Below are 12,472 nucleotides of genomic sequence, written 5' to 3'. Positions count from 1 at the left end.
GAAAAACATGACACTAATTAACAAGCCACATATTAAGAAGAGAAATACCTCTAAGCTCTGCTGTGTTTGGATATAATTTTTTGCCTTCACATCCTTGCCTCACAATATGAATTAAATTCATAAATGTTCTTTGAATCTCTCTCCCTATCTATTACTTGGATGAACAATCTCTCCTCAGTAGCTGAAAAGAGCCCCAAAGCAAAGAAATTCTATAAAGCAGTTCAAACACTAGCTCTATGGGGTTGTGATACCCAAAATCCAGTAATCATAGTAACTCTCACTCTGCTATCACCTCCCTGAATTGTCTGGACAGCTCTAGATCAATCCTGTCCTTCTAGCACGAAAACAGCGATTTCAAATGTCTTTAACAGAATGGTAAAGAACCCTCACCAGAGCTCACAGGGTTCCCCTGCTCTCTTCTGAATCTCCAAGTTAAGAAATCCGGTAATTTCTTACTAAATTACAAGTTTGACTGTTTTAACTGACTTTTTTCCTACTTTTTTTCCCTGCATGCTACAAAAAGAGAATGTGATTGCTCAGGAGCTGGCAGCAAGTTTAGCACACAGGCTAGTCAATCAAGTGGGCCAGATCTCCCCAAACAGCTTGTGAACTCCAACATTCTCATTCTGAGCTTCAGTGCAAGCTAAAGAGTGCCAATTACTAATATTGGAGACTCAGTGTCCTGACTAAAACAGATCCAGGCACAAAAGTAATTACATCCATTGCTGGATTTCCTTTGATATATTGCCCCAGAATGATTTCCCCAGTATGCCTAAACAAAGTACAAAGTAGTTTGGACATCAATTTATCCAACATCCTAGGGATATCCCATTTCTAGGGATGACACAAGATCAGGTCAAGTACATAAAGATACTTCATTGACATGCAAATGTGAGAGGTTAACAAATGTGACACCCATCTAGAAGAGCAGCCAGAAGGATCTGGTGAACTGCAGAACTGTTAGCCTGACTTCAGTGCCAGAGAACATCATGGAGCAGCCCATCTCGAGAGCCACCACACAGCACATGAAGGAAAACCTCATGTTCATGGGGATCAGGCTCATCCAGTATAGGTTTATGAAAGGCAGTGTCTGCTTGACCAACATGATGTTTTTCTAAAACAATGTGACCTACTTACTGAACAACAGAAAAGTTGTGGATGGTGTCCCCCTGGACTTCAGTAATCGACACCATTTCCCCAGTATTCTCCTGAGAAACTGGCTGCTCACAACTTGGATAAGTGCACTTGTTTATTGAATGAAAAACTGTCTGGAAAGGTGGGGAATAGAGCTACATCCAGCTCGTGCCTGGTCACCAGTGGTGTTTCCCAGGGCTCAGTACTGGGGCCAGCCCTGTTAAATATCTTTAGCAATAATCTGGATGAAGGGACCAAGGGCACCCTGAGTCAGTTTGCAGATGACACCAGATTGGGCAGGAACACTGATCTGCCAAAGGAAGGTTCTGCAGAGGGATCTGGACAGGCTGGATTGATGGGCCAAGGCCAATGGTATTTGTGGGGCTCAACAAGGCAAAGGGGTGGGGGCTGCCCTTGGGTCCCAACAACCCCACTTGGTGCTACAAGCTGGGGCAGCATGGCTGGAAAGTTTCCCAGAGAAAAAGGGCCTGGGAGTGCTGGTTGATAGATGACTGAACATGAAACAGCCATGTGCCCAAGAAGGCCAATGGCATCCTGGCTTGGATGAAGAATAGCACAACCAGGGCAGTAACTGTCTCTCTGTACCCAGAACTGATGAGGCCAACCTCAAATCCTGTGTTCAGCTTATGATCCCCCACTAAAAGAAAGACATTGAAGTGCTGGAACATATCCAGAAAAGGGGAGCTGGTGCAGGGTCTGGGGCACAAGTCTAATGAGTAGCAGCTTAGGGAGATGAGGTTATTTATCCTGGAGAAAAGGAGGTTCAGGGGTGACCTTATCATTTAATTCCCTGAAAGGACATTGTAGCCAGGTGGCAGGCAAGCTCTTCTCCCATGTAGCAAGTGACAGGACAAGGATCCAAATCATGCCAGGTGATGCCCAGGGAAGTGGCTTGAGATGTGTAGATGTGATGCACAGGACGTGCTTAGTAGTGGACATACACTTTCTCCACTCTTGTTTAGGTACATGTTTAAAATAAACTGTTTTCTTTTACAGATTATAAATGAATGACATTTTAGGGTTCTGCATATCATTATAATTCACATCTATTCCTTGACAATTAATCATTCTTTTGAAGCTTTTTTATTAGCTCATGTAACTTGTTTCAACTCAAGAGAAGCTAGTAGCTCTAGCTATAATTGGTTTTCTCTCTCTACTTTCCCTATAGCAATATGAAGCACAATCAACCTCACTTTCAGTCCATTTTATGCTTGTCTTACCAGCAGTTGTAACAAGTGTTGCAATATGTGACTAATTCATTTCATAATTTATTCTAACATTACAAACACAGTCTTAACGAAACAAACTTAGCTTACTGAAATTTATTGTCACTCTAAAATTTCTATTTAAACATCAAATGCCTCTAGTATTAAGCATAGTAAAATGCAAGAGCAGGATTCTATTAGGACTTTAAACACCAAATCCCTCTCCTTTGAAAACCAGTTAAAGCTTTGCTTATTCTCAGATGAACTAAAATATTCTCACAGATGTTTCTGTTTCTTAGCAAAAAGATGAAGTGAAATCAATGAACTCCATGAATGACATTAAACAGACCGGCACACTTCTCTTACTCAGGGACTTTATGTATTTGCAGAAAAACTAGAAAAACTGAATATGCTATTTGTGAACTTTTACCTTAAAAAAGATATTTAAACTCACACCTGATGGAGCCTGAGTGCTCTTCTAGAGGACATCTGTTACACCCACACCAGTGCACTGTATCTGCCACTGAAAACTTTGCAGCGTACAGCACAGCCAGTCTCTGCATGCAGAGGAGGCCTCCAGTCTCCCAGGGGTGTCATTCTCTGTTCCTGCCCTACATAGCACATGCCCACTGGTAGTTTTGCCGATTTCCCAATAGCTTCCAAAAACACAAGACTCAGTGAAAGGGAACATTAGGAGCAATTCACACATCTTTCTCTCACACAATCATTCTACTTAAATGACAACAAAATGGGCTACAGGCCAGAAAACTGTTCTGAAGATGTAGTACAACTCACATCATCTTTCCCAGGGCTTTGTGGTCTCTTTTCTGAAAATTCTGTATTCTAGTCACATAATGGAGAAGGTTTTGTTCATCTGGGAAAGTCAACAAAAAGCAACAACCTGCTGCTAGTATTAGTATAATTTATCATGCCTAGAGTCAGTTTCCTGCATGTTGTCAAAGACCTTTAGAAACCAAGGAAAACGTCTGTTAAATCAGAGGAAATGCACTGAAAACACTGCAGATTGCACACCCTTTCATTAATGACTCAGAGGCTCATTAAAAAAGCAGTATAGATATTTAAGGGGTAAACTACCAGACACTGAGCTACAGTCTCATCCTTCAGGCAAATGCAATCTCCACTATATTCTATTTATCTTCTCTTGTTATAAAATGTAAATATATCACCAGACAGCCTTTCAAGGGTGTTAAAATAATTAAATAATTAAGATTTGAAAGCTCTTGAAGAGAAAAAAGAAATTCTAAAGATTAGAAGAAGAGTTATTAAAGCAAAAAGAACACATCAGGTATCTCCCAAAGCAATAATTGGAAAGTTTATTACTAATTGAAGTGCATTTCTATCTTTAAAGATTCTGGTTTATTACTGTATAGAAGGAATTACACATAATAAACAGAGGCAAACAATCACTGAACTTTCACTTCAAATTTATACATTATGGAAAAAACCCATCATTTTTGTGAAAACAGCTCCAAAGAAAAGAAGAGTTTTACAAGTCCCAGTGCTCCAAACAATTAAGTTTAGCTCAAATATAAGATTATTTGCATTGAAATCAGAGAGGCTCTTCAGAATCAAACAGACTGGCATATGCATCAATTGCTTCAACTTCAACCACAGTTGTATGAGTGAACTTCTGGGTCCCCTTTGCAGAGGTGCTATAGAGTTAACTACTGCACAGCATCTGTTAACACATGGTAACACTTTTAGTACTGTGAGCACACAGAGAGATTGGGAAAAACCAAGAAATTGCTGCTTGAGTATTAGGACTAAATATCACGGAATCATAGAATCATTTAGGCTGGAAAAGACCATTAAGATCATCAAGTTCAACCATTGCCCTAGCACTGCCAAGTCTACCACTAAACCATGTCCTTAAGTGTCACATCTACACATCTTTTAAATCCCTCCAGGGTTAATGACCCAGCCATTTCCTTGGGCAGCCTGTTAAAATACTTGACAAACCCTTCCATGAAAAAACTTTTCCTAATATTTAACCTAAATCTCCCCTGGCATGACCTGTGGCCTTGTCCTATCACTTGTTACATGGGAGAAGACAGAAAACTCCATCTGGCCTTGTTTCAGAAAGTTGGAGAACGTGATAAGGTATCCTCTGAGCCTCCTTTTCTCCAGGCTAAACGACCCTCATTCCCTAAGCTGCTCCTCACAGGACTTGTTCTCTATGCCAAGATTGTGTAAACAACATAGAATGTCTTTCTCATCTTCCTCAACTTGTAAAAACTTTAAGAATTTAAGTATATATTATAGTATAGTATATATTATATATAGTGTATATATGATATATATTATATTATATATACACTATATATATTATATAGCATATATTATATATATTATATAGTATATATATTAATAGTATATATTTTATATATATGTATATATATAATATATATATATTTAAGTATACATTATAGTATACAAGTGTGCTACAGAAATCCTTATATTTTTACAATGTGTATGTTTATGCACAGCAATACACTTAAGCAATTATATTTTTACACTTAGTCAATTGATTTTTTAAAACCAAACGAGTCATGCTTTGGTAACTGTATAATCAATATTCACAGCAACTTCAGGGAAAATAACAGCTCAGCCCTCTCCAATGCACATCAGTGAGATACTGAGAGAGTAACATAATTTCTAAGTCTCAGTGGACTTCACCCAAATGTGAGAGACAGCTCAAGCCCAAAAGTCTTAGAACTCCAAAAGGGGCTGCAGAATTTCTCAAATAATTACGTCAGCTCCTGGTTAGATTTACATAACACAATAGTTGGCATTACGATGTGTAAAAAATAAATGAGTCCCTTGATATAATTTTGTCCCAGACATCCCAGACCCTTCAACATTTACAAACACATGTGAATTGACAGTTACAGTTCTCAGCTTTTTGAAGTCAAGAAGATCCTTCCCATTATGATGTTATCAATCACTAATGTATTTCAGTCACCTGCTTAACTGAACACACTTAGAAAGTCACCAGCATGGGAACAGCCCTCCTATGCATCTTATCTTACATCTAAAAAGTGATAACTGAAATCAGAATATAGCCCTGTAACATTCTTTTTCTTCTTTGCACATACATTTCTTTTGAAATGGATAACAATGTAATTGTTTCTTTTATTTGGAATATAAAAGAATTCTAGCTAAAAGCTTCATCAACTCACCTAGGCGATGGAGTTTTTTTAAAGAAAATATGCAAAAAGTCAGCTTCACCCTTTTAATATCTAAATAAATCAACCAAAATCTGAAAAATATTCTCTTGAACACACCTAAAGATGGATGTTTGTGTTCTGCATTTTAAATGTAGTGTACGCTTTAAATTATCTGCTATAAATTGTAGAACAATTTTCCCAGAATCCTGGCTTAGGAGCATGAAGTTTTGTAATTTTTTAAGAAAGGGCTGAATAAACAAAGAATATTCAACTCTGAAGAGAACAAATCAAAGAGCTATATGCAACAATGCCCTGCAATTCAATGATGGCAGAAAGCCATGACTTGAAATTAGTTATACTGCATATAGGTTGTGTAAAAAGCAACAAAGCAGTTAATGGACTAATGTGGTACATAATAAAAAAAAAACAAAAAAAAAAAAACCAAAAAACCAATCACAGTATCAGTTACTGACCTGGAAAATACAGCAATGAAAAATACCTTTATTTGCTGATAGGAACTGAATTTCTTTATGTTACCTTCAAAGGAAAACTAAAACATCCTTCCCATGTAACACAGTAATATTCTCCAATTTTGAGCATTTCTGGGGAATGTAGCCTAACCATTATACCAAATATAACACGTACTGTCAGCAAATTGCAAAATGAGAATTAAAATAAAAGCCAGTTTTTCAGAAGCACAGCACTTTAAATACCACTAAAAGTTCAGTGTATATTGAGCTCTCAGTGGTTGTTACTATTACATGGCAATATTATAATCACTACAAACATGGTTACTCCTCAAATATGTCAGGAGTTTGCCTCAGAATCTTACATTCATTTAAATAACACCCTTCTCAAACTGGAGGTCCTGTTCATGAACTTTCTTAGTTCTTTTGCATGGCACAAAACTAGAATGAATTCTTACAATCAAGTACTTATTAAAAAAAAAACCAAAATACTAGCTTGTACATAGATCATTTTCTACCCAAGTGTCAAGACACTAGAAAATTCCTTTATACTGCCTTCTTGATTCCAGATACCTTCAGGGATTCAAGTGTCTGGAAGAAAAAAAACTGTACATCTATTGGATACATTTTGCTCACTATCTGCACAGAAATTAACAAAAAATCTATCCTGTATGCGATAAATAATGAGTGATCCAGGCCATTCTCTTCTTTCTTGTAAAAGAGATGCATATATCAAACTCAAAACTACTGAAAAATAAAAGGAAATTATGTATTAATTTGCAATTAATTAAACAGAATATATATATATATATATATATATATACACATAATTTTATTTTTTCTTTTTACCATAAGCATGGTCAAGCACTGGAACAGGCTGCCCAGAGATGTTGTAGAATCTCCATCTTTGGAGAAAGTCAAAGTTCACTCATAAGAACCTGCTATAGCTGATTTTTTTGAGCAAAAGGTTGTGCTAGACACCTCCAGCAATCCCCTCCAACCTCAAATCTACTGTGTTTCTTTGAAGACTATAGTAAGGATGCAAAAGAAATATAGAAAGTAAAATGAGCAGCATGTTTTCCTGATTTTTAGATTAGGGTCCAACCTGAAAAACAAAAATCATGCCAGAATTCATAAACTCAAGAAACTTCAGTTATTCTGAGATTGTGAATTTCCCATGCTTTGATCCCACATAAAGTTCCATTGAACAGAAACTGTTAACAAATAATGAAATCCATGACTGCCTTTTAAGCATCATACACTGGAACTTTGAAAAATAGCAGAAAAGAAATTATTAAGTACAATTAGAACCATTATTAATTAAATACAATTAGTATTTCTAGGAAAGGGAGGCAGCAGAGAGCATGAAGTCTTCTGGAGTGCGATTTAAGATACAGTACAGTCTAGTGGAAAATTACAATCAAATCCTCTGAAGAGGTTACAAATTCACATTATATAAGCTTTGTGTAGCCAGTAAGTAAAAAAAAAAAAATCTACTGAAGTTAAAACTGTGATGCAGCTAAGAAAAAGTAAAACCAGATAACCAGATGAAAGATAGTGAAGCTGATTCTGTTCCTTGTTCAAAAATACATTCTGCAAGTAAAACCTGGAAGGGATTTATGTAGGAAACCAAATTAATTACATTAAGCACCTGAAGCATTTGATTTCATGGAATTTGGATGCAGCTGGGAGTTTATTCACACACATTTAAGGTCTTCCTTACATTTCTCCTGAAAGTTTCACATTTAACCCCAATGAACCTTCACACAGCTGCTAAATACTTTAGCTTCAAGCATAGGGAGCAGTTTCTGACTAATCTCTGTTTGTTTTTTTATAATAAAAAAATTCAGAAAATACACATAATTTTTTGCAGTTACCCAGTAGTTCCATTGCATCATCTTCATTGTCAATGTCTTCTTCAGTTACAGATGGAGCTGTGCTTTGAGCAGAATCAAAGGAGTCCTGAGAAAGCATGGCAGCCAGCAGTTTCTTATGTTGCTGCTGTTGATGTTTTAATCCTTTGGTCTTTGGCTCCATTTTTAAGCTGTGAGGGAGGAAAGCACAACTCTCTCTTACTGGTGCTCTCTTCAAAATACATCACTCATTCCCTGATCATTGGATGTTCTAAGACATTTTGTATTTTCAGTTTCTACATAAAGTTTTGATTGAATTTGGGAAATGTCCCATTTATTTTTATGTGCACTAATCAAGTCTAAATCAGCTACTCATATAGAATAACAGGATGTCGATTAGTAATCAGTATTGCTAAGCTATTGATAAGCTATTGATATTGATAAGCATAGCAAGAAGTTGACAACAAAGAACTGTTCTCTAGAGTGGTTTTGATACCATTACCCCACAGGATTTTAACACTTTTCCTAATTTGTTGAGTTGTGCCTCTGACCTAAATAACAGACAACTGGAATTGCACAGATGTTAGAAAGGTCTAAGGCAGGACTTGCTACAGTTTGTCATTCTTTACTGTATCAACACAAAGCAGACAGAAATTTGGTGCCCCACATAAGGGGCACCTCATGAGCATACCACCAACACCTCAGACTGTCCTTACAGTCAGGTACAGTTGCAGGAAGGCAGAATTGTTGCAAATGTATGATTTTTAATATAATCAACAATTGTTCATTTCTTCAGCAAAAATAAGACAAAGTGCACCTTGGAGATGAAGAACAGGCTTTAAGTTTAGGACATCATGTTATGCTGTCCTAGTTCATTTCACGCTCTAAGAGACAAGAGTATCTAATAAAAATCACTCAAATTCCCCATTGTGTACATACATTATCCCTGGAGGAAGATTCCCAAGTGCCTTACATCTTCTCAGAATTCCTCCAAGAAATTTTTCATGGAGAAAACTACTAACAGTGACTTGGAAATGAGTTTAATCCTATTTTCATGGAGTTCAAATTTCTGAAAGATGAGCTCAGTTCCAGCAGGATTGCCCTCAGCACTTTTCTATGGTCTTTTATCTCTTATTAATACCTTGCCTTTCTTCCTTACAGCAGCAACAGAGAGCAGTGCAAAACCACTGACAAACACAATCTTTCCTCTGTAGCAATCCAGAACATTTGAGGACAAAAAGGTGACAAGACATCTCTAACAGAGCTACCTCAGACTTGCTACATTGTCTTTCCCAGTCAGAGCAGGAGTGACACCTGTGCTTTTAGTTGCTCTTTTTTTTTTTCCTTTTGAGTTACTGGGCCTGGCTTTCAAATATATGACATGTCTGCTTCTGTTGCTCATCATCACAGGAATGCATTTTTTTCAGGAGGAAATGGTGATTCTGTCACACCACACTGATGCCACTTACTCTACCAGTGATTTGTCAGTGCCTAATCCTTTGGATATTTATACTGTGTTTCATATATGTACCATTTCCTTATGTTTAGTGATAGGTAAAATAAAACATACAACCTGGAAATAATAGAATGATTACAGTTTTGACTTTCCCATTCTTGTATTTTAACTGAGTATTATAATTAGTGCTAAGAGTTTGCTGGTTTATCCCATAAATCCTGATAAACAGTGATAAACAATCTATCCCCCTTTATTAAAAGTGTTACTAAATAAAATTTAACAAGATAAAATTGGAAACACTGAATGTGGATATTTCAAATTGCCCTCTCTTTCATTTTCCAAAATGAAACTTGTTTTTACAAAAGGTTACTTAACTACTTAAGGCTACATTAACTATGAAATAGATTACTGAAATACAGATGACATAGACTTTACAACTGATAAAGTCACTCTTTTGAGAGCAAAACACACTCTTCCCACTATTTTTAGATGCACTAGTTATTCGCGACATTAAAACTAAGTTATTATTAATTGGTACTTGTCTCGTGCATTTGGTGTGTGGTCATTTCCAAAATTCTGCTAATAGCACTTTAATTCACAGTAACACTAAATCAGACCTTGAAGAAACTGCCAGTTATTAGTGAACTATTATTAAATATTCAGACCAACCCTGATCAACATGGGTCTTTAAAACTTCCATATATAGTTGACATCAATTTTAGAATCACCACAATCTTGAAGTTCTGCAACTTTATGATTCCCTTGCAAGACTGCAAACATGCTTTTTATAAATACCATACAAAAGCTGATGAAATGCTAATGAAGCAAAGAATTATCCCAGACATAAGATCAGTCATCCAAATGTAAATCCATATGCCGCGTGTAATTTAGTAGTTACTCATTTCCACTGAAAATCAGTACTCCCACTTAGCAATACATATTTTTCAGTAGGCCTTCAGCACTTACTACACCTACAAACAGAGATATCAGTATCCCATGAGTCTTTCCTGGCATCAAGTTCCCTATATCCTCCTTATTCACACACCAGAAGACCTGATTTTGTCATGATACTTGACATGATTCCTCAAATACTATACTCAAAGCCATTAATCAATTTTTAATTAGCTTTGAGGTTTCTCTCAGCTTGTACCATCCTCTACAAAGAGAAAAACGTGCTGCTTTGAATCATGTCTGTTGCTCAGAACTAGACCTCTTTGCTCCCTTCTGGAAATTAGACAGAGATGCTTATTCCTTCTCCTTTCTATTGACAGAAGGGATACAATATCCTCAATTTGCTCTGAAACATGGAACAGATCTTTATTCAATGCCTTTACTGAACTGCTGAATAAGGAAAAAGAAATCCAGGCCTGCACAATCAAGCTGCAGTGCCAGTTGCTGACTCCATTATTTTCCCAGGAACTGCACTGAAGAGACTGAGAGTCTGAGTTGTGTTGGTTCCTGTCCAAGGGCTGGCTGAGGGATCATTACTACACACTGCTACTTCTTTGAAATAGTAGTACTCACAGCTACCCCCACGATAATCTAATTAAATGAAGTACTCATGGATAACAAATATTCCCAAGATGTGAGGAAAGTTAATGAATGCAGTCTGTAAGAGCACAGCTAGTGACACATTAGTTTCAGTGCGACACGGAGGTGAATTCCAATGTAGAAGGTACATGGAAGAATGTGAAGTGAAGGAATACCTTAGACCTTTTCAAAGGGAAAGCAGAGAGTTTCTGCCTTCTAAAAAAAGGAAGAAAAAGGTGTCTGCTCCAATCAAAGTACTAGTTATAACTCAAGGGATATGCTGTAAGGCTAAGGGAGAAACGTAGGTGCTTAAGTCAATTAACAGAGGCAGTGCAGAAGATTTATCCCTTTTAAAGAAAGTCTGTGAGTACTAAACCTTCTGTGATAAACATATCTTTAAATCATGGAAAATTGACTCCTTGAATTATAATATTCTCTCCCACGTAGCTGAAGCACAAACTCTTTCAGTCAAGCACAATAAATCTTCAGAAATTATTTACTGCAGAGAACAAAATTTCTCTTCGAGAAAGTCTTGTTATTAACACCAAAAAAGCTAAGATGTGAAATGAAAATGAATTTAGGAAGTCCTGTTAAAAATAACATAGATACTGCTTCCCTTGCCTATCTCTCCTTTAAATGAGAAAACCAGATTTATCTGTCAGGAAGATTAATAAATAGCGACTACCATCCCAGGAAAGATGAAAGGGTATGAAGTATCTGAATGAAGATATACATCACAACATTATTACACAATGGACCCCAACCATGTCAAAATACACTTAGCTTTTCTCATGGGAATTAATCCATAGGATTGCAAATGGGTATTAAGTTAATCATTTAGAAAAGCATGAGAAGAAAAAAGTCACATATTAATGGCTTCTACTTATTCTGCATGTGCCCACACTATGGCATGAGATTTCAAAACCCCTGCACTCTGCCCTCAGAAATGGAATTTTTGTAACAAAGACACCTCTGTTTTACAAAATATAAAGTTTCTAGGCCAGATCAAAAACCCACCTTCCTCCAGGACTGCTGCTATCCTCACTGTCCCACTGCTCATTTTTATTCCTTGGTATTGGTGGCTGCAGCATCTCAGCAGCCAGAGGGTCTGCATCATTCTCCTCACGGCCAATCCATTCTCCAATAACTCGAGGTCTGAGAAGGGGGGTGTTAAAACCTGCTGTGTCCTGAAGAGAAATAAAAATAACAAAAAATAACAATGCACTGTTTGTTCTCAACCATAGATGTAAACAGAGAAAAAAAAATTTAGAAGTACAAAACCAATATATTGCATTACCATTTCAGAGGGATAAAAAATACCCAGAAACAATGATGAACTAAGGAAAAGTTCTCCATTAACAAAATTCCAATAAATAATTGTGTGCCCTGATGCCTCAAATCACTAATTTTTTTTTTTAATTGCAACTGTAGAAAAATCACTTTTTTAAATAAATGCACAGTTCTTAAAACCTTCAGTGTATCTGTTCTGCTAAGCAACACAAGGCCACTTGTACTAAAAAATCCCAACCAAAAGACTGTTGTAGATTAATAGCATCACTCTTATTTGCATTATAAATTAATGCAAAACTAATAACTACATCTGCATTTTGCATTTTAA

The 12,472-nt window shown here is 36.7% G+C and overlaps 1 protein-coding gene across 9 annotated transcripts in view; it reads right to left on the bottom strand.

The window, feature by feature from the left end:
• The window catches only part of C1H8orf34 (chromosome 1 C8orf34 homolog), a 151,323-nt gene that overhangs the window by 84,660 nt on the left and 54,191 nt on the right, over positions 1-12,472 (bottom strand). For all 9 annotated transcript variants that reach the window (XM_077186321.1, XM_077186337.1, XM_077186304.1 and 6 more), the window contains 2 exons: positions 11,872-12,041; positions 7,893-8,059 (listed from right to left, as the gene is read on the bottom strand). In XM_077186321.1, the coding sequence (XP_077042436.1) occupies positions 7,893-8,059; positions 11,872-12,041 (337 nt within the window). The remainder of the gene's footprint in view (positions 1-7,892; positions 8,060-11,871; positions 12,042-12,472) is intronic.

The sequence above is a fragment of the Agelaius phoeniceus genome, chromosome 1 (genome assembly GCF_051311805.1).
Source record: "Agelaius phoeniceus isolate bAgePho1 chromosome 1, bAgePho1.hap1, whole genome shotgun sequence".
Taxonomy (NCBI): domain Eukaryota; kingdom Metazoa; phylum Chordata; class Aves; order Passeriformes; family Icteridae; genus Agelaius; species Agelaius phoeniceus.
The sequence above is the reverse complement of the archived record's forward strand: the minus strand, read 5'-3'. Positions and strand labels throughout refer to the sequence as shown.